General features: G+C 36.1%; 1 protein-coding gene across 1 annotated transcript; it reads right to left on the minus strand.

Moving 5' to 3' along the window:
• On the minus strand, positions 1-5581 carry LOC113348985 (BRCA1-associated protein-like). Its single transcript, XM_026592904.1, has 11 exons — positions 5166-5581; positions 4947-5055; positions 4651-4765; positions 4456-4553; positions 3293-3399; positions 2922-3180; positions 2096-2149; positions 1522-1665; positions 1364-1428; positions 416-470; positions 1-328 (listed from the first exon to the last, which is right to left on the minus strand). The coding sequence occupies exons 1-11, from the start codon at positions 5531-5533 to the stop codon at positions 170-172; spliced, it is 1533 nt and encodes a 510-aa protein (XP_026448689.1). The 5' UTR covers positions 5534-5581; the 3' UTR covers positions 1-169.
• Positions 5582-24246: the final 18665 nt, after the last annotated feature.

Genomic DNA, 24246 nt, shown 5'->3' on the forward strand with positions numbered 1-24246 from the left:
GTTGGACAAGGCTTCAAGAATTCTGCATTCACATGCAAGTCGGAACTTACTTGTTTTCCACAACAAAATTTTACAGAATCCGTATCTGGTAATTTGCTGATTATAAAAATATACTACCTATACATGAACATTAACCTGTGTAGGATATCGATCCACAAGTATTTACTCTTTATCGCCTTTTATTGGTCTTTGAGCGTCTTTTCGTATTGGGTAAAGAAGATTGTTGCTGTAAAGGAACTGACAAGACGGTTCCTCCTTTAATGCCATCGGAGTCTGTCAGTTTAGCTAGTGTTTTCTGAGCTTCAACATACACCGTAAGATCTCTTATCTGGAAATACCAATGAAAAACATTACTTCGAGTGTAATGACAACTGAAAGACAAATCATGAATGAAGCTACAAATGATAACAATTACCTGTTCTTCCAGATCCAATATCTTCTCATCCCTCAGAGCAATTGATGATCTTTCTCTGAAACAAATAGTGAAAATGAGTAAGTTCAGATTTGCATAGTTCAAAATTTGGAAGTATTATACCACCTTTTCCATTGACATAACATATCCCAAGGTAAGAGAAAAAGCAATTTTCATGCCCTATCAGCAGCTTAATCAACAACTCAAATAAGTCGTAGTATCCACTGCATACCTAAGGGCCACATGCTACTGATGTTTTACTGATAAACATGTGGGTTTAACTTGAACCATTTCAAGATCCACTATCTGGTGAAGATATTCTACACGTAGATATTCTACACATTCCAAAGTCAATAACCCTTCCAATGATCAGATGATATTCAGTCACCAAATCATCCAATGATTGGATGTTGGAAATACAAATTATATAATGAGCTGATTTTCCCCAAGGATAATCATTGTTATGCGCTGAACATTCTCACAGAAAGACGGTCCTTAATTTGGTACCAGCCTACCAGGGGCCCAACATCTCCACCAAGGAATATTCCAATGTGTACCTTACTAGTTTAGGCATGGGGTATCACAAGCCTAAAAATATGATGGAAGAGCTCAAACTACAAGATATAAAACCATTAACCAGAGTACAAGACTGAATTTGATCCTCATACCCTGCTCCATTATGCCCACGTAACTACATTGGGAACATTTAACATCATGACCTGTGGCCAAATTTCAGGGGTGCAGGGTATGTGTTTACCATCATTTTTCAAACAGATGTGTTACTTGTTCTATAATGGGTGATTTCCAATGAAGATGATCCACCTGATGAGAGAACATTCTCACTGAACAACCATCTCATGTGGGCCACATGGAGCACTAAAATTGATATAGAAAAAATAGTGCAAGTGGATCCTGACCCCACTGCATATCTATGAAAAGAAAGAAATGTACCTTTCTTCCAGTTCCATAATTGTCTTCCGCCATTTATCTTGGTTCTTCATCAGATTCTCATTTCTCTAAACACAGCAATAAAAAGTTTAGGAATGTATCTATGCCGATCCTTTGTAAAATAAAAAAAAAAATCAGCCACTGAAGTTCTAATTACTTACGCTGGCAATGGCAGTCTTTTCCTCCAAACATTTTTCAATCTTGTGTTGAGTTTCCTGCAGCTTCAAATTCACAGCCTTCTCCACTTTGTCTAAAACAAACTTCCCCCTTTTTTCTTTGTTTTCAGCAAGTAGTGTTTCATAGTCCTAATAATCGAAACAAATGACTTAGAAACAACATTCATAAGAGTACTACAAATCTTATATTAACGCTAATGGGGAAACGCAAGGTACCAAAACATAATATAGAAAACGTGTACAATAGTAGAGTGTGCAATTCCACTTGAAGATGCTAGGAGTGTTACCACCAAACTGATCCCACTTTGGATATCTTGCATCTACGGTAAATAAGGCTTTATTTGATAGATCTAATAGATAGTAAATCAGTGATGATGAAAAGTGGGTCATTCCCATGCATCTCCGTGAAGATATTCAGTACACTGCTACTACTATTATGGCTAAACATTATTTATGAACATATCATAGAAATGAAGATGACAAAAGAAGACTGTCTTGAGTCTTAGACGTACACATTCAATCATCCACCAACCACTGAGGAAATTTTAAGCATTTTTACCTCTCTCTGTTTCTCAAGCCGGCTTGCGAGCAGATGGTTGTACTCATCGACAATCTGTTGAGAGATAAAAACATATTATCATATTATTATTGGCAGGTAAATTATACAGGTGTATCATTAACAGTACTTCGTTGAATACTAAAGACTGAAACATTTACGCACCACACTATATTAACCTAAGGCGGTACAATCAGTATGATTCGTTGCTGTGCATTGTATCTCAGTATACACTGACAATTAGGCACCTTCTAGGACAAAATCTACTCAAAAGGACGGGCACCTTTACATTACGTTGGCGGGAGCCTCGAAACATACTAAAAATAGTTAGATTGGTTTAAAAAAGGCTGTAATAACGACAGTGCACCGTAGGAAAGTGCTTTTCGACTTCTGGAGAGGGTATTGTTGGTGACAAGTTTGAATATTCCTTGTCATTGACAGTTGTACTTCTATCCTTTCCTTTCAAATAAAAACTGTGAATCATGTTTTAACTTCAAGGTTTCGCAGGTTGGGTATCTCTTTGGAACAATAGGTTGGGAGACGAGAATTACCAAAGCTAGTACTACCGAATCTCTTTCTAGTTACTCTTGCAGTGAGTTGGTTAAAACTTAAGAAATCATCCCTCTTAGTGACCATGATCTTTTTAATACCTTCTCATTAACCTATATATTTCTTCATGCATTTATTTTACACCGAATAACATGTAACTATAAGAAATTTAACTGTTCCTATATGGTATTTGTTCATAATCTAGAATTTAGTTCTTTGTTAGTAGTTCACAAACAAAATCTCACCAACAATCATTTCCAAGAATAAGAAGTGAAGCTACCGTTTCAACTCTATCACCAAAGACAGCACCACTAGCTCCAGAATCTTCGCTACATTCGCAAGTCGAACAAGGTCCACAATCTCCATCAACAGACCTACATCTGGAGTTCAAATCTGCCATCTTACCATCTGTTTTTGACTGATTTAAACGGTGGACATAGGTATCACCAACATAATCCCAGACTCGCTGTGCTTCTACGTCGAGTGAATAACAATGTTTGGTATCTTCCCAGTGTCTGATAGCATGACGCCCTTTATACCTTACATCATTAAAATACATCTTATCAAATTAACAGGATAGAAGAAGATAACCCAATTACTTTAATACTACTCCTTATAGTAGAAGAGAAATTCAGAATTATTAATGCCCACCTTCCACATCCTACAAAACCACAAATTAGACAGATCCATAGGTCCTCCTGAGTTGCACAAACAGCACATGTCGGTTTCGCAGTCTGCTGCTGACAAAAACGGCAAACCTACAGAACACAGTATGTTATAGATGTTTCTACCTAGAAATATCATTGTATCATCTCACAATATCACGTAGAGTGTCACATCAAATTATCCTACGATGGTTGTGTTTTTGTTAAATATCAGCACCTTCGTTCATCGTTGTAACTAATACACCAACTGGATTACTGATGTGCCAAAAGTCTAAGACCAAAAAAAGAAAAAAGAAAAAGTCTGAAACAAAACTTTTTCTGATTCAATCTTCTACAATCAATTGACCCAAAAATATGGAATATTATGATCAGTATGGGGCTAAAGGTCTACTTATCCAATATAAATGATTTCCTGGTAACAAGAAGAAAAAAATATATTTAATCAATCCGGGAATACAAAAAGCATTATTTGCTTCAGAAAACTGACTTGGGAGTGGCCGTCTCATACATGAATATATCTGCCTTGTAGATTCGAGCACATTCTCAAGGTTAGCTAGCACCTAATGTTAAGCAACTGATTTAAAGTTTGGCAATGCGGTACCGGTTGGTATGTAGGGTTTTTTGCTTTTTCTAATTTTTTGTTTACTTGATCAGTATAAACAATCTAGAACACTTCTAGATTTAACATTCTCTTTGATGTAGGTTGAGCCTACATTTTGATCTACTTTACGCTAATTGGAAGAGAATTGGCACAAGATGTAAAAATATGTAAACTGATATTGTATTGCATCAAAATGCAAAATGTGAGTGAGTAATCCAGGAAATGAGCACACATGCTTGTGATTATGGCTCTCACGAGAGCGTAATAAAGGACTACTTATGTAGATCAAGAATAAACTTATGCGAACTCGTACTCATCCAATTTTGAAAATACTAAGTTTCCTTTAAATATAATTGCACCATGCGATCTTTGGAATTACGTAAACTCATATTTACAAAACTATAGTATCAAATCGTACAACTCAGAAGCAACCTCAATGTTCATCTTTGTAACTTAACTCCTCGTGCAGGAGTTTGTCTTTAGAAAATGAAGAATTTAATTCCAGTTCTAGTCGGAAAGAAGCAAAAAAAATTCGATAATGTACTTACAGGACAAGATGAATCAGCCCATCTTGAAATGCATGGGCATTGGAACGAATGGTCACAAACTGTCGTTAGAATCCCACTTGTATCTTGGTCTAGTCTCTCTGAACAATCAAATTCAAACAAAATAACTTAATATACCCCACAAACAGAAGAAGATAAACCCTAGAGAAAACCCAAATCATGGAGTGCATAACTGACCGAGACAAACAGGACAAGTTGGCAATTCTGTAAATCCAGGTGGAGGTGTATTGGCAATCTCAGTTAATTCAGTATATTCCACAGACACTATAGAGAGTATATGACAAATCTCAGCCTGTAAAAGTCAAGCATATTAGAACCAAACAGAAACTCATCAGTTTCAATCAAATACTAGAAATTCAGCTGTGAGTGCTTCAAAATTGCTTGCAGAAGTACAAATTTACATATTTTTATCTGCACATCAGATTCACTTTTGAGTAATCTGAAATTTAATAAAAATCACAACACACTCTAACCTCAGTGGATGAAAACGGCCTTCCATTGAAATTCCGAAAGAAACTATCAGTTTTTTTCTGATCAACGAGCTTAATCAACAAACTGTACCGATCTTCCAATACATCATTTCTACAAAATACCATCAAAAATTCAGCAACAACAAAAATAAAGTAAAATTAAAATTTGAAAATCCATAAATTATCAATCAAAAAATTCCGTTGAAAAGACAATATACATACCTGATGATGAGAATTTCTGAAAGATGATGGATATAAGATCCACAAAAGTGAATGAAATCATAGATGGAGAGATGAATCGGAACAGCGAGAACAAAAAGAAGAGTAGTTTCACTGGAATTCCTAATAATATTGGTTTCGTGATTATAATTAGGGTTTGACAAAAGAGATGAAGAAGAATGAGTAGATGATGATATGTTGTTATTGCGGTATAGATGAATAATTCCTTTACGTTGTTGAATATCAAAATTAGGGTTTGTAAAATGGACTGAGCGTGAATGGGTGTTGCTGATAGTGGTGGTTGTCCATCCTTCTTCTTCTCCGCCAAGAGGGTGGTTTGAATCCACGGAGTGAACTCGGATGCTAAACATCTTCGCGGGAATTTTCTCGATTTCTTTCTGTGGAGATTTAATTTGGAATTTTCGATGTTGAAAATTTGGGATTTGTTGTGATTTTATATTACAGGCCAAGCGGTCTGAAAAACTAAAAACTACTGAATACACCCCCAATTGGATCCGCCCCTTGCCAGACCGCACTGGTGACCCGCAACTGTAAAATCTTATGCTCCTGACCGGTGAAACGGGCGTGTTAAATTACCTGGCATTTTTAGGGGCGATCCCAAAAAAATTAGGGACGACACTAAAAGACAAAAAAAATCACCCAAACGTAAATCTAAGTTATCCCTTATCTCCGAAATTTTTAAATGGCAACTATGCCCTTATATAATCGGTAGCAAACACAACAATCAGTAGTTAACCAATAATCGATAGTAAATATACACTAATTGGTCTCCGATTATTGTATTCATATTTCGGCTAATATGCCATTCTATAATCGATAGCTAAAATAACTTATAAATTTACCGATTATTAGTAGCCCCAGATTCAAACTTGGCCAAATTCCATAGGTTTTGACGGGTACATAGCCCTACCATAACCACGTGGTTTGTGTTTTGGATGTAGCCATAATCGAAGGTCAAATTGGTTACATAACCTCTCGATTATGGGTTTCCCCAAAATGAGATTTTGCTTAAATCCTTTATTTGATAAACTTTGAAATCTGCCATAATCGGTAGGTAATCTAACTTGTAAACTACCGATTATAAGTGGCCCCAGATTCAACTTTTGCCAAATTGCATAGGTTATGAGGGTACAGAGCCAACCATAACCATATGGTTTATGTTTTGGATGTAGCCATAATCGGAGGTCAAATAGGTTACAAAACTTCTCGATTATAAGTTGCCCCAAAATGAGTTTTTGCTTAAATCTTTTTTTTTTTCAAAATTTTGAAATCTGCCATAATCGGTAGATGATCAAACTTATAACCCTACCGATTATAAGTGGCCCCAGATTCATCTTGTCAACCATAACCATTTGGTTTGTGTTTTGGATGTAGCCATAATCGGAAGTCCAATAGGTTGCAAAACCTCCGATTATAGGTTGCCCTATATTCAAATTTTGAAAGCTACCATAATCGGTAGATATTCTAACTTAAATACCTACCGATAATTGGTTTCTCCATATTCAACCTTCGTCAAATTAGCCGCTGCAGTTTAAACCAAATTTATGAAATAGTCGTTGGAGTTTTTGGGAAAAAGAAAAAGAGTCGTTGGACCCTAAACCTATATAAAGAAACTCATATCTATCAACCCAATTGCACCAAACTTTTTCCTCTCTTTAGTTCTAATTTTGAAAACAAAAATATGGATATTGCTTTTGCTTTTTCCCTAGAAGAAGATTGTGCTATTTATAGAGCGTACGTTGTGGTAATTGCTCATGATCGTGTTCACAAGCTCCACAAATCGGAATCCCAAGAGCAGCTATGGAATCGTATTTTAATGGTATTTGAGGCGTTATATGGTAAATGAATTCGAAGATCATCCAATGACATTAAGACGAGGTTAAAGGCGCTCGATAAGGAGATTGACAAACTTGAAGATGAGGATCGATTTGTTAGGGACGTTTTTCCTTGGTGGACATATGAAAAACGAGTAAGTATCTCTGTAACTCCGACTCACATTAGCATAAGTTAGTACTAACTTGTTACTCATTCGTAATTTCAGAGAAATCTTGCGGATCGCCGGTATGTGGACCTCTACGGGAAACGATTTGAACATGAAGGATGCTACAAAATCAAGAGGGACAATTTCTATGGTCACTGGAAGTTATGATCTTTTTTAATACTTTTAAGTGATTGTAAGAGTATTTAGGTGGTTTTAAAGTGATTGTAACGTTAAGGTCTTTATGTAATAGCTGCAATTGGAAGATTATTAATATAAAGGCTACCGATTAACAATAACCGGTAGTTTATTTGGTTAAATAAGCAATCGATTACCATAATCGGAAACTTTATGAGTTACTTTAATTTCCGAATATTATGTTGTTTGGATACAGAAAACAAAAGGACTTTTTGTTGTTATAATTGAAAGCCAAGGAGTGATATATGTTTCCGATTATGGTGTTGTTTGGATACAGAAAACAAAGTTTTCCTCACATAGAATAATCGAAAGAAACATATAAAATAAACCTACCGACTAATATAATCGAAAGTTTAAGAAGTTAACTTTGTTACCGAATATGGTGTTGTTTGGTTACAGATCACAAAGGACTTTAGAGTGTAATAATTGGAGGCTAAGGAATGATGTTATTTCCCGATTATAGTGTTGTTTGGATACAGAAAACAAAGTTTTCTTCACATAGAATAATCGTAGGAATAATATAAACTAACCCTACTGATGACAATAATCGGCAGTTTAATAAGTTAACTAAGTTCCCGAATATGGTATGTTTTGGTTACAGAACAAAAATTATTTGTTCACAAAGCATAATCGGTAGGCAACGAAATTAACAATCTTCCGAATCTGATATTATTTTGCAAAATCCCCAGATTCGGTAGCTACATAATATAAATAGCTCCCGATTCTGACAATAAAATTGCAATATCCCTAGAATCGGGAGCTATGTATATAAACTAATCTTCCGATTGTTTGTATAAAATTCAACAGTTTCATATCTCTGCATGTAATTCGCTTGCGAGTCATCGTTAAATGCATAAAGATAGCAATAAAACCATTCATAATTCATAAAACGAACCATTCACAAACCATAAACATAACGTACCAACTTATAATCCGACACAAACTTTGAAAATGACATAATCCGACATAAACAAAGTTATCCATAAAGTTAACAAAACACCGAGAGTTTAGTTGTTCCTATTTTCCTTGACTTTGCGACCTTTACTACCACTTGGACCAACATCATCATTGGTTTCATCAACTTGAGTGCTCGATGACGCCCGAGTTCTTTTGGTCACCTTCTTTGTAGGTTGCTTTACTTTTTCCCCAAATTGAGATGCATAATCTTCATTGTCAACGTTATCAATCAACTCTTGGTGCTTTTTTATCTTCTCAAGTGGCACAGGCTCTCCGGCCTTTATGCAATTAGTGCACCATTTGGACAAACTCTTGAACCTGCTCATCTGTTTTAAAACATAGCATACCATCAATCGGTTATTACTCTATTTTGACCCATAATATTAAACTAAATTAAGAAAACAATACGTACCAATTTATCAAAACCGGAGGTTTCTCTTTGAGGATACTCTTATACGATGGTGCGGGCTTTGCTTTAAGATCACGGATTACACGAAGATGAGAAACATTCCGGTACCAATCCATATAGTTGGGAGCAGTTTCAAAACCTTGGTTGACTGGCCTTCCACCATCGATCAAGTAAACTGTCCTTCCATCCCAATGGAATTTACAGGATGGTGTACCCTTGTAAAACACCGTGATAGAATCTTTATCAGACTTGCATTCTTCCAGATCGAAAGAGAAATTTCCATGGATTACCTCCTCTGGTATACCTTGTACATAACCGTGTTGTCGCATCACCCTTGAGGCATTGTACATCACATATCATGTGGGGTGCCACAACGGTCCAAAATAAAGGGCCAAATCGGAGCGACCCGCGATATGTTCATTAGCTCGGTCTTCCTTGTATGGATCAAAGCATACGTCTTGGGCTTTCAGTTCATCCAAAATCTCCCTCAAACGAATCAACTGCTGCTCCTTTGTCCTAGAATGGTTGTTATTGAAGACGTACTTTGTTCCTCTAGGGTCACTTTTCGCCCACGTGGGGTTTTCAGTCCAATCCCAAGATAGGGAAGTGGTCGTAGATCCATGTCTATATTGTCATTTTTGCAAGTATTAGGAAATTGATTCTTCAATGGTGTAAAAATTAAAAAATAACCAAGTATGTAGAGTTAATAAACAATACTTGTAGTAGACTCACGTTCCCGGCCAATTGGTTAATTCCAAGCCTCGACGCCTTTCTCAACTCTTCCAATATCAACCACGCATGGCATGGCATGCCCCAAGAGTACTCATGCACTTTATTGATAGGATCCAGAAGTTGTAAAAAGTTGGCGTCAACCCGATTTCCACTGGTATTGGGGAAAATGACACATCCCAATACACATAGGAGATATGCGGTGGCCGCGTGGTTGACTTGCTCATCGGTTAAATTTCCTTTCTCTTCTTTTTCCTTGGTGCCCTTGAACATATCCATAATAGGACCCATGTTGAACTGTCTAGTTCTATACTTCATGCATTTTTTGAACTCAGTTGTTGATGTTTCTTCATCCCAACCTAAACACTTCTTAGTTAGAGAATAAAGTTTGGGCCATTCCAACTACTTTGTGAACTCAGCCCTAACACCTTTTCCATGGACATGGAGTCCAACAATCTGCACAACATCATCTGGGGTAATCATCATCTCCCCAAACGGCATATGGAAGGTGTCGGTCTCAGGATAAAGTCTCTCCACAAACGCCGATATAGCCACCCGGTCATGTTCCAACATAGAGTTCTCGGCAGCATCATCCAACCCCGAATTAGCAATAATTGTCTTGAACCTTTCACATTCATCCTTCAAAGGCCAATCCAGCATTTTAGTTGGTGCGGCTGTGGGTTTGAGTAGACGAACCGCATCAGAATGATACTATTAAACACATGACAAGTTCAAAAAAATAGAATAACCTAAAACTATTACGAAGAAAAAAGATAATAGGTAAATAAAATGGATACGATTATTACCTCGGTTTCATATATTTCTTTGGCCCAGGAGTCTTTGTATCCAAATAACAATTGTCATCCTCCGGCAGCCCAAGGATCACACCTTCTGGAATATCCTACACCTTCAGTCTTTGTGGGACAAGGTGTTGCGCTTTCTTTCGAGGAGGATTTTTATTTTCGGTTTCTCCTTCTTCTTGCGCACCACTAGATTGTCCTACTTCTGGTACTCTATCTTCGGGTGATTCTAGTTGAATTTCTTCTTGTGATTGTGGAGCACTTGGTTGAACACCTTCTTGAACTGGTTGTGATTGAGAGGTACTTGATTGAACACCTTCTTTAACCGGTTCTGATTGAGGGACACTTGGTTGAACACCTTATTGACTTGCTTGTTGAGTTCCATCTTGAGCACTTGAAGCGGCTTTAGCAGTCCTAGCTCTCCTTGCACTAGCTGTCAGGTTCTGACGCCTTTCCTTCCTTGCACTAGCTGAGACAATTGCATCTTCGACTTTTTTACCTCGCCTATCCCTAAACAACAAAAGAAAGTACAACAGGTTAGTAAACTATATAATCGGAAGTTAAGCTAAAACCAACGTTCCCGAATATGCATATTCGGTTGGTTGAGTTAACCATTAGCCTCCGATTATGCACAATCGGAAGTTTCAGTTCACCAAAAGCTACCGAGTATGTATGATCGGAAACAAAAGAAATTTTTTGGTGTTCGAATATGTTTATCTACACACAATAATCGGATGCTAAATTTCAACATAATCTTCTGAATACGAATAATCGAAAGTCACAAAAAGTATACCCTTTCGAATGCATCACAATCGGAAGCCTCACAAAAATAATTTCTACCGAATATGCATCACTTTGTGTCTAGAAATTACTAAATTGGTTGAGCCTAAACAATCGGAAGAAAATTACAAAACATATCACCCGATTATTGCGTCTCTCATACTTGTTCTTCCCTAGTATATTCGGAAGGCAAAAACACAATTAACTTCCGATTATGATCGATTTAGGCCTCAGTAATGAAAAACGTTCTACAATCGGTAGGCAACCTAAATATTTACCACCCGAATATGACAAATGTTCTTGTGAAATGAAGAATTCGACCACAATCGGAAGTTTAAAACAATAACTAACCTACCGAATCTGGGTAATAACAGAAAACCCTAAAAAAAGAATCATTGACTCGTCGAATTGAAGCAATATAAACCAAATTAATGATAGAATCTTACCTAATAAACGCCATTTCAAGTTTCCTGAGAGTTTGGCTATCAGTATCGCCTACATCGGGGACATCATCATATTCGTTTTCTTCGTATTCTTCGCGTTCTTCGCGTTCTTCAGTTACAATCTCTTTATTACGGGAATGCAATCCAATATTTGGATCCACACCGCGCACTACGTCTTTGGTTCGAGATTTCTTACGTTCCTTATCTTTCATCTTTATAGAGAATAATCGACAATGATTCGATTCGACGATTAATGATAACGATGTATTGAAGCGGAGTTCAACGAGGGGGAAGTTTTCCTCTCTGCAATCGGATGTGAAGAGGAGAAGAGGAATTGAAGTTGAAAAGAAATGAAATGAATTTAGGTTGACATTAGTTTTGTAGGTCAAACGGTTATTAATCGGTAGCTAATAACATCTCATTAGCTACCGATTATAAGTAGCCCCAAATTACAGTTATTCAAAGTTCTAAAAAAACTGAATTTCTCGAAAATAATAATCGTGAGTTCAGACATTTTTTTAACGTCCGATTACATGGCAAAATTCTAAAGATTTCTTATTTCTATAACAATCGGTAGGTAAGTAAGTTAATATGACGTCCGATTATAAAGTTGCCCCAAATTTCTTCTACGCCGAAATCACCGATTTTTGGAATTTAGGAACTACTATAATCGGATGTTAAATAACCTCTGATTATTCAGATGCCCCAAATTTTGTTTTTGTCGAAATTTCAATTTTTTGGAATTTGGGAACTAGAATAATCGGTAGGTTATGAAGTTATTTATGACCTTCACCTATCTACCGATTGCTAGCGACGACATCATTGAGAATACTAATAATCGGTAGGTTATACCACTACCGTAGCTGCCGATTGTATGAGGATACAATGGTAATCTCCGCAAATTTGGACATCCCATAACGTTGTCTATGGGTTGGGAATAAAAAAGTCGCCCCTAATTCTTTTGGGGTCGCCCCTAAAAATGCCAGGTTAAATTAGGCTTAATTTTCTTTCCCTCTTCACAAACGGAAACTTTGAAGCCAGTGTCATATATAGGGTTTATCAGAGTGTTTATGCCTGATGGATTTTGCTCAGGACGTTCTGTTGGATGATCATGTCGTAAAACGCATTATGGGGAACAAGTGCCGGTTTAAAAGTTATTCTTAAAAAACCTCATGTTGGAAAATTTGTGGAGAAGAATATATACATATCCTAGTTCCATTCATAAGGCTGGTGTCTGAGCAAGGCTGTTAATCGAGAAGTAGAATCCTATTATTAGGGCTTGAAAAGGCTTGGTTTCTGGGGGTTGCATATGGTCATGAAATAGTAATATTGATCACCCTTTATCCCAATAATCTACATAATGACTAATTTGTCTCCATTTGATTTGAGATAATAAACTTGATTAACATCACTAATCATGATTAGTGATTCAATTAAGACTAATTCATTTCTTTAAGTTAAGTAATGAAGATGAAAATCAAAACAACAAGAAAAATCAGAAGGAAGAGGAGAAGAAGAGAAAAAAAATTGGGGAAATTTTGGAAATGAGTGATTCAACCAATACTTTTGATTTAGGTGAATCCTCATCTTCAAAATATGATAACATGTTAATACCCATCAACAACGATCAGTTCTTTGCTGATTTTTTAGAAAATCATGAAATTTTTTCTCAAACTCAACAAAACCATTATGAACCTTACTATGATTTTAAAGGACTAACCGAAGAAGAAATCGAAGAAACAAATGCTCAAGATTACCAGGTATACCTCTAATCTAACTCCAATTTCAGTTTCCAAGCTCAGAGTTGCATGAAGTTTCGATTTTTTTCCTTCCGAAAACCCTACGTTTCCAACCGCCAGACCTAATCACGGCTGGGAATCCATGAACTATATATTTTTTCAGAAATAGTCTTTCCAAGAGACAAAGAAACATTAACTATCTGAGACTCTTCAAAAGTATCATTATCATCCATACGAAGGTTTTCTCAATCAGAAGTGAGGGTTTGAAGTCTTGCTTCCTTTTTTGATGTATTACATTCGAATACGATCAGAAGATTATCCCAAGATTCCTTTGAAGTTTGGCATGTGGATACATGATGTTGCAGATCTCGACTTACAACATGTATGATAGCATTCTAACCATCTGAATTCAGCTTTGTAAAAACCTTTTCTTCACTTGTATGATCAGATCAACTAAGTGTTTAAACTCAGTTTTCGATCCTTCTATTTTCGGAAGATTATATCCATCAACGACTAATAACCAAGTATTAAAATCTCCTGATTGAATAAAATATTTCATAGTAGATTTCCACCGCAAATAGTTAGTTCAGTCAAATCTTGGCAGTACGTAAACATAAATCGATTCACGTGAATTTGAATTCATTTCTTATAGGTTGGATCGCACCAAACACGGATTGTTAGATCGTGTTTGCCTGCTTTGATACCAATTGAAAAGACTAGGGTATCCAAATACACCAAAATCTTTTAAATATCAACATATAAGTCATATACCAAGTGTGATCGTCTATAGAAAAAGTTGATACAATACAAAAACTATGGTATTCACTTTGTGATCGTCTACATATGAAATTGAGACAATGCAAAAACAAAGTGTTCACTTGATAATAAGTACGGTGTTGAACTGAAACACTATAAGATCGGTATCAAGTGAATAAGAATTAACGTACAAGTGTAATAAACAAATTATAATTACGGAATAATAAAGTAAATGGCACAGTAAGATTTTGTTAACAAGGAAACTGCAAAGAAGAAAAACCCCGAGACCTAGTCCAGTTTTGAATACTCTCAGAATTAAGCCGATCTAATGCCAACTTTGTATAGTTGAGACCAAGTAGACTACTCCTAGCTACTTAATTCCCTCAGTATCCCTGCGCCTTTGACTTCTAGAGTCACATACGTGAATCTCAAGATAAAAGTTATTTCAATTTGCTTTACCCAGTAGAGTCTTAATGTACTCAACTCCTTTGGATCGTATTCCAAACAGTAAATGAATAAACTGTTTGGTAACCACTTCAATTATCTTTTACATAAAAATACTTGTTGAGTAGTCGAAAAAGGCTCTTCTGTTGAATCTAATAAACTCTTTTGTCAGGTAAAACCAATCCAAATCAGTAACTTAGATTCAGATTCACAACTATCATATTCGAACACTGAAGAATGCCACCAAATCATAGTTGCCAATCAGTACGACTTTTTGATCAAATTTATCAAAGATAAATCTAATCTAAGTCGGATCCTAGCCGATCAAGGTGTTTGCACAATTTCACAAGATACGAAAACTAATAAGAAATTCTTCATCTTCAAATTTTCAATTGCCTTCTTAATAACCTACACAACACAAACTTGAATTCTCTTGTGATCAATCACGCGCATAACGAAATCTGTGAACGATGGATTATCAAAAGATTCTTTAGATCCGCAAATGGTCTTAAAGATCCCGTAAATACTTTGATCTAGTTTGAGTGACCCTTATGTCGGAAGAGAAGTCTCTCAAGAATAATCAAACTAGGTGCAATCAAAGTTTCAACAACCGTTAGTCAATCAAATCAATAATCGAAAACTAAAATAAAAATGCAATTATCTATTTTCCCACCAACGGTACTCGTAAAGCTTCTTGATCCCACATAAGTCTTTAAACGAGCGGTCGTCATATATTTCGCCTAATTAGGATACTTTCCTCTCCGGATAGACGGCTCCACCAGAAACAACATGAATGAAGTTTGTCTGTCTCTTAAGATAGTTTACAAGAAATGCAAATTCAAGTATTTATAAACCAAGGTTGTTTAGACAACAAGGAAATTCCAAAACCGAAAATATTCTCAAGATATGCAATAAAGTACCTAATTTTGATTTTCCTATTTCCAATAAATGTCAACCAAATATTCAGAAATCTCTCATAGAAAATTGTTATTATTAGCATAGCACATTTACTAATGATCTTTTTCTAGAGAATATGCTTTAATTGTTGGAAATCAAATCATATAAAATCGAAAATCATAATTAAATGTTTTTCAATATTTCTGTTTGGGATTACCTTGACAATCAAGGAATATCTTTAAACAATAAATGATAAGAGTTATGTACATGTTCAAATGATGTCGACATCTAAAAGTTTCTCTTAACAAACCCCAATTCCAAAGTCACACAAGTCATAAAGAAATATGTGAATATTGGAAACTCAGTTTTGCTCTTGGGGTCGGTTCTACCATGATTCACAATGTAATTTATGACCGATTATACCATGCTCCCCAAGATAGGTTATGACCGGTTATACCATGTTTCCCAATGTAGCTTGTGATCGGTTACACCTTACTTCCCAAATTAGCTTGTGACCAGTTACACCTTGCTTCCTAAAGTAGCTTTTTACCAATTACAACTAACTTCTCAATGTAGCTTATGACCGGTTACACCTTTCTTCGTTTGTGACCGATTACAACTGCTACACATTATAGGCTATGACCGGTTATACCTCAAATATCAACATAAGTTATGATAGGTTCTACCTTGTCATTATGTATTGGTCATCCAAACATATATTCAATGAAGAACCGAACTGTGACGCACCGGTAATTACGCCTAGCGCTGCGCAGGCCATAACTTTCCCGATGTGCCACTCTGATGCTACTAATCGGGCCTTGATACTAGGAAAATGCATGTCCATTTTCCCCTACAAGCATGCCCGTGGAGCATGATGCATCTAACTTAGCTTCCACATCATACCAACTTACCATTGTTCTGCAAAGGGTATTATCCTTGAAGGCTATGGCCGATGCACCTTATGTGCATCAGTGGCTTCCTAGTCTTGTACAGGCATAAGGCATGCCTTGAACTTACGCATAGGCCATTTAAATCCTAATACCCCCTCTTCACCTGCTTAGGCATTGCTGAAAGCATGCACTTGTCTTGCTCGTGCCAAGGGTCCATCAATCAGGCTCATGTCGTACACTTCTTAGGCTTATGCAAGATCCTATAACTTGCATATTGATGTAGCTTACTTTCTTTGTGATGCCCAACTCGCAATTTTCATATCCAGTGAATGGCATGCAACTAGCCTCATCAAGTGTGGCTACAATCATCTCTAGTATCGCAATACCGAGCCAGATGGTATGAGAGGCCAATGTGCCGCAATCATCTCTTAATTAGGTGATATGAGTGACAAAGTGTTGGACCGACAACATATACCGTAGTTCATCCTCGAAGGGACAAACAACTTAATCGAACTCATTTGCAAGGACGTCGCCAAGCAATAATGGTAATGGCCTAATCTGTATAGGACGTTCTGTCAAAATACATCCAAGTGATGCATATTTAGTCCGAGACATGGCATAGTGATGCTTAAGCATCATATGCCCCATTGGAAAGGCTACGCAACTATAAATGAGGCTTAAGCATCATTTATACTCTTTCGGCTAGGCTATGAAGCTTATTTGGTGCATGGTCCGCATATGCACCTTCAACCAACTACCCTTACCTATATATATTTTAAAGAAATTTTTACAACTTAGATTAGGGGAGGAAAAATAATTCATCAAGTCCCAAGGCCGAATCTTGCAGAGGCCTTTCCCAAATGAAGCTTCATTGTGCTCAGCCAGCTTGCAAAACACGGCCATAATGGCTGCACATTCAGTTATGACTCACATGTCAGTTCTAATGTCTGGCCATGATGGCTGAACATTTCCTAAGCCAGCCTGCTCTGGATTGATGCAACACAGTAAGAGGATATTGGCCTTAGTCCAATGACATGGTAATGTGCTATGATTAGCACTAGCTTTGCTCAATGCAATCTACCCAACTTTCCTAATGCATCCTTTGATGCGAGATTTTCATTTGCCAATATAGCTTACAACTTACACCCTCTTGGTGCCATATTGTCCTTGACCAATATACCCAACATAATGCGTCATTTTGACAACGTATCGACCTAGGCTAATGTTCCTCTTAACACGCGATAGAACTTGAGATGAATCTCCATCCCATGCCATGGCGCATCTTTGAGCATGCGCCATGCTAAAAACACAAGGTGTTACACAAACCAACACACTTATTGATTTCCTTTCGATTACGAAACAAATTTGTATATGTATTTCCTTTAAACAAATGTTATAAAACATAGTTTCCTAGGATGAAATCAACACCTATATCTTATACATAATCAAGTAACTAAATACACAGATTATGTCGATGTCGTATTTACGAAGTTTAAAAGATAAGCGTTATACTTCGTAATACATTTCCTTGACACTTTGATCATAATGTTGCGACCAAGTCTAATTACTAGAGTATTATATATATATATATATATATATATATACAGCTTCGCATGTTATGTTTTCAATATAATACGACTTGAAAGATACGTTAGGAATGGAAACAAGTCAAGTCAGTATTACTAACCTCAAGTGGAAGGATGATATCTTCGTTGTAGTCGTTACTTCTTCACATTCTTCGGGTCTTCAGAGTAATACTTGTGTATCTCAATATTCTTAGACTTTCTAGTCTAACCTAAACGAAGTTGACTCTAGTAAATAATCAAGCGACTTTAGATGAGTTTTGATACTAAAATATGACATCCAAACTTGACATACCAATGTTTGATGGGTTCAACCGAGCTATGCTCTAACAACACCACAATCTTTTAATTTCAACCTATAAGTATGATACCAAGTGTGATCGTCTATAGACAAAGTCGAGACAATACGACAACTTGATATTCACTTGATAATAGTTATGGTCTGAAACCGATTTACTATATGATTAATATCAATTGATTGAGATTAACGTACGGGTGTAATTTACTTTATTATAGTAAGACAATTATAATGCAGAATAAAGTAAATTACACACACAAGATTTTGTTTACGAGGAACCCGAAAACGCAGAAAAACCTCGGGACCTACTCCAGTTTTGAATACTCTCAGAATTAAGCCGCTATACAAAGAACATAACCTAACTTTGTATAGTTGAGACCAAGTAAACTACCCCTAGTTACTTAGTTTCCTCAGTATCCCTGCATCTTCGACCTTATGGTCACGCACGTGAATCTCAAGAGAGAAATCACTATCTCAAGTTTTTTTACCCAGTAAAGTCTTTATCTACCCAACTCATTTTGATCGTATTCCAAACAGTAGAGGAATAAATCTGTTTCGCAACCACTTTAATTATCTTTAGAATAAAAGATTTTTTGAATTGTTGACGAAGGCTCTTCCGTTTAATCTAATCAACTCCTTTGTTGGGAAAGATCAATCTGAATCAGTAACTTAGATTCAAATTCACAACTATCAGATTCAGATACTGAAGAGTACCACCAAATGATAGTTGTCGATCTATACAACTTTCTGATCAAATATATCAAGAGATAAACCAGATCTAAGTCGTATCCCAACCGATCAAGATATGTGCACAAAATTCACAAGATATGAAAACTAATTAGAAAATTTTTCTTTGTCTTCAAATCTCCGATTAATCTTTAAAGTACCTGCACACAAAAACTTGAATCCTCTTGTAATCAATCACGTACATAGCGGAGTCTGTTAACAATGGATTATCACAAGAAGTCTTTAGATTTAACAATAGTTATAAAGATCTCGTCGATACTTTGATCTAGTTTGAGTGACCCTTATTTCAGAATAGAAGGCTCTCAAGAATAATCAAACTAGGTGCAATCAAAGTTTCAACAACTGTTAGTCAATCAAATCAATAATCAAAAACTAAAATAACAATGCAATTATCTAGTTTCCCACCAACGGTACTCGTAGAGATTCTTGATCCCACATAAATCTTTAAACAAGCGGTCGTAAGAGATTTCGCCTAATTAGAGTACTTTCCTCTCCAGATAGACGGCTTCACCAGAAACAACACGAATGAAGTTTGCATGGATCTTAGGATAGTTTGCAAGAAATACAAACTCAAGTATTTATAGACCAAGGTTGTTTGGACAATAAGGAAATTCCAAAACCGAAAGATTCTTAAGATATGCAATAAAGTACTAATTTTGGTTTTCCTATTTCCAATTAATGTCAAACAATATTTTTGAAGCCTCTCATAAAAAATTTCTATTATTAATTTAGCACATTAACTAATAATAATTTTCTAGAGTATATGCTTTAATGCTGGTAATTAAAACATATAAAATCGAAAATCATAACTAAATGCTTTTCAATTATTTTGGTTTGGGATCACCTTGAGCACCAAGGAATATATTTGAACAATAAATGATAAGAGTTAATGTACATGTTGAAATAATGTCGACATCCAGAATTTTCCTATCTTAGCAAACCCTAATTCCTAATTCACACACAACATGAAGAAATTAATATATGGATTTGGAAACTCGGTTTTTCACTTGGGACCGGTTCTACCATGACTCTCAAACTAAGTTAGGACTGTTTATACCATGAATCCCAATATAGATTATGACCGGTTATACCCTGCTTCCCAAAATAAGTTAGGATCGGTTGTACCATGTCACTAGATATAGGTTATGACCGGTTATACCTTGCTTCCTGTTAGAGCACTACTCGGTCGAACTCGCAAGCGTTGCTATCTCAAGCTTGTTTGTCAAGTTTAGTTGCCAAAACTATAAGTCTTGATTTCTAGTCTACTTATAGCTAAGTCTCGGAATAGGATAGAAAATGTAGTTGAGCTCTAGACTCCACGGCGTTCATCATACAAAGATGAAGAACTACTCAAGGAACTGGTGGAACTCCATCGACTAAAAGGTATGTGCAAACTTGAACTTATCTATCATTCAAAAGTCTATCTACTCTATCTCCTATCTTGAGACAAAATTTGTATTGCTATATATAGACTTCAATTATACACATTTACTATTTCGAGTCGAGTTTATCTCGCTTATCTATTTCTCTAAAAATGTGTTGGTAAGCTTTCGCTTTGGCCAAGTTCATCTTTACAAGTGACGAATGTCATGGTGATTGTTTCAATCTTTTGAAAATAGCTTTGATGAAAAATAGTGTGTGAATAACCGCTATATAACATCCTCTAAGAATGTTTCAATGATTGAAATGAGAGTTTAGAATATATAACCATCTTTGGATATAAGCATATAGTGTGTTCGCACATTAGTGTATAAGTCCAAAACCGGGAACCAAATGTATGCATACTTGTGTGTGTACTAAATGGTTGATGAAGACTGGGTAAGTATGCGTACCCGTACACATACTGGCAGAAGTTCACGACCGTGAATTTCTGCTGAGTTTGGAAACCAAAAACAACTCAATCAGTTACCTAAGTATGACGAAAAGTTCACGTCTGTGTATTTCTGCTGAGTTTGAAAACCAAAACAAACTCAAATCCGGTTACTTAAGTACGCATACCTTATGCATACTTAAGTGTGTTACTTTCTAAAATTGGTTTGTTCATGAACTAAAACAATTATATAATAAGGAATTAAATTTTCAAACTGTGTCTATAATGTTCATGAATCGATTCGAGTGAATCAAAACCGATTATTCTTCGATTGTGTCTTGTATACTTCTATAAGATCTAAGCAATTGAACAACTCTCTAACTATTTCTTTTGAGTCATTTGAACTAGTTATGGTGAAGATGAATATGGTTAATATGAAAGTGCTCATATGGAAAACCATTTGGTTAACTACTGTTGAACCAACTAGGTGTACATGTTTAGGTACGGTTACACAAACCTAAATGAACGTGCATTTCATTTGTGTATAACAAGCTAAGATGCGATCTAACGGTTGAAAGATATTAGCTTGAATCTAATCAGGTTTTCATCAAACGGTGAATATTGGATGCTTTGTTACCAAGGTAGCATTGATTGCAAACCCTGATTTGAAGATTATATAAAGAAGAACTCTAGCAACTGGGAAACCTAATCCCCACACCTCACGTGTGATACTAGTTGTATAATCTAGAGTCTATTCTCTTTTAACCTTAGGTTTCTATCTAGACCCTGTAGGTTAATGACTTGAAGACTTCATTGGGATTGTGAAGCCAGACCCAACTATTTTCTCTGTAGTTGTGTGATCTGATCTTGTTGTTTCTATCGTATTTAGTACAATTGTAAAATTGGCTAGAGATTAATTTCTCTGATAGGCAAGATAGAAAAGTATTCACAAACATTTTCGTCTCATCGTTTGTGATTCCGCAACGTCTTGTTTCACTAGTCGATTAAGATTATTGTGAGGTGATTGATAATTCTAGGCTATTCTTCGGGAATATAAGTTCGGGTTATCGATTTGTATGTTCACCTTGATTTATCAAAATACGGAACAAAACTTGTAGGTATTTCTGTGGGAGACAGATTTATCTATTCTTGTAGACTTTTCTGTGTAATACAAATTTGTTTATTAAAGTCTTCGACTTTGGGTCGTAGCAACTCTTAGTTGTGGGTGAGATCAGCTAAGGGAATCAAGTGCGTAGTATCCTACTGGGATCAGAGATGTAAGGAGCGCAACTGTACCTTGGATCAGTGTGAGATTGATTGGGGTTCAACTACAGTCCATCCCAAAACTAGTTTGTAGTAGTCTAGTGTCTGTAGCGGCTTAATACAGTGTGTGTTCAATCTGGAATAGGTCCCGGGGTTTTTCTGCGTTTGCGGTTTCCTCGTTAACAAAACTTCTGGTGTCTGTGTTATTTATTTTCCACATTGTATTTTGTTATATAATTGAAATATCACAGGTTGTGCATTGAATCGATCAATTGGTAAATCCAACCTTTGGTTGTTGATTGAAATTGATTGATACTTGAACATTGGTCTTTGGTACCGTTCAAGTTAATTTCTCTTGTATTCAATTAAACTCGCAGATTTCTATTTGCTTGAGTAAGTATTGAATCGAGAAATTGAGATATAACTCCTTAATATACTTTATATTAAGATTGACTCTGTCTGTCTAGTTGATTCTCTTAAAAGTATATTGGAGTTAGTTCATACAGATTGTTAAGCGAAATATTGGGTGAGGTTGTTTGACCCCACTTTTTCAATTGGTATTAGAGCAGGAAAACACATTTAAAGACCCCATAAGTATGTGTTTGTAGAGATCTGACTATATGGGCAGCAGTAATCTCTCTGATAATGCAACACCAGATCAGAGTTTCTCTAAGATGTTTCAAAATTCCGAGACATCTAAGAAGCCTTCTGTACCTGCCTCTGTGTCTGAATCTGCCTTCAACTGGGAAAAGTGTCTTGATGAACAGTTGGATGATCTTTCAGATGAGAGTGATTCAGAAGAAGGACAAACTATTGATGAGGAAGTCTCTCAATATATCAAGCTCTTTGACCATGCCTTGAAAGAAAAAAAGTCAACAGATTGCTGGAGAAAATATTTGGCACCTCTCTGTCAAGAAAACAGAAAGATGAGAAAACTCTTTAAAGGTTATGATTGTAGATATAAACTTTTACAATCTACCGTTAAAGATCGAGAAGAAGACTTACGCTCAAAAAGGTCTGAATGTGATAATCTCCTTCGAAATCTCTTTGTGTTGAAAGAAATACTTGCAGAATCTGAAGCAAGATATGACTCTCAACAAAAATGTTTTAATGACAGAGAACTCAGTCTCCTCTCCAGGGAAAAATCTTTGGAGACCGATCTCGCTGCTACCCTTAATAAGGTAAAATCACTGGAGGATAATCTGGAAAGATTCAATTCTAGATCTACAAAATTATCTTCTATGCTTGGAGCATGTAAAGAACATCGTGATACACGTGGTCTGGACTATAAGGGAATAGACGCTCTAAGTACTTATAAGATCAATTTTGTTCAAGCTATTGACAACTCTTCATGTAAAAAAAACCTTTCCTGCAACAGACGGTCTTAGAAACAAGGATTATACTCCTTCAAATTTAACTCGCATGAGAACAGTCAAGAAAAAATCCTTTAACTGCTATTATTGCAGAAACAAAGGACATCTTGAACGAAGATGTCGTTTTCGACTGAGGAATGAGAAACTTCAAAACATTCTTGCATGGATGCCTAAAAAAGTAGTTAGACCTGTTTCTCATATTGCTGGAGTAAAAGGCAGTGTCTGCAATCAAGAGAAATGTTGTGATGAGTCATTTCTAGATTATGATTTTGAGACAAAAAATGCCTAAAATTGTAGAAGGAAGAATGTCAGGTGGACAACTGACCCTTTAAATTACTCTGAGAAGAGAAAAAGTCATAGGAGAAAGAAAGAAAATCCAAATTTTTTATCTCCTTCTAAAGAAGACAGTGAACCTGAGGTGTCTGCTCCAGATTTCATTCATATCAATAATCGAGTCTCGGAGCTCAAGATCATCAAAAACAGACTCAAACGGAGCATCAAAAAGGCAAGGAAAGCAGCAGGTTCAGGTATTCCTTGTTCCCCTATGGTTAAATCTCTTTCAACTAATCCTAGTGATTTTTCTGAAAATCTTCAAGAAGGAAAGAGAGAAGAAGTCAATATTCTTGATGAGCAAAAAGCTCATCAAAATACAACATGACTACTCAATGTAGCATCCTTCTTGTAATGTGGAAGGATGCTCATAATTCTCAAGAAGCCTTTGTGTCTTGAGAAAGTCGTTGTTGTTATACTTCATTTTTTTTTACAAAACGATGATCATAAAACTGTTGAGCCTTGCTCCATTACCTTACATGATGTAATGTTTTTGATCGTTCACTCTTGAGAATAATCCCTTGTTGAGTACCTTGATTTTCAACATATCTTATGTTCCTTTAAACTAAGGATGTCATCCTTTACATAGAATGATTCTTGAGTTTTTCAAGACTTTTAATTTCTAAATTTAGCTCTATT

This window comes from Papaver somniferum, chromosome 2, assembly GCF_003573695.1.
Source record: "Papaver somniferum cultivar HN1 chromosome 2, ASM357369v1, whole genome shotgun sequence".
Classification (NCBI taxonomy): Eukaryota; Viridiplantae; Streptophyta; class Magnoliopsida; order Ranunculales; family Papaveraceae; genus Papaver; species Papaver somniferum.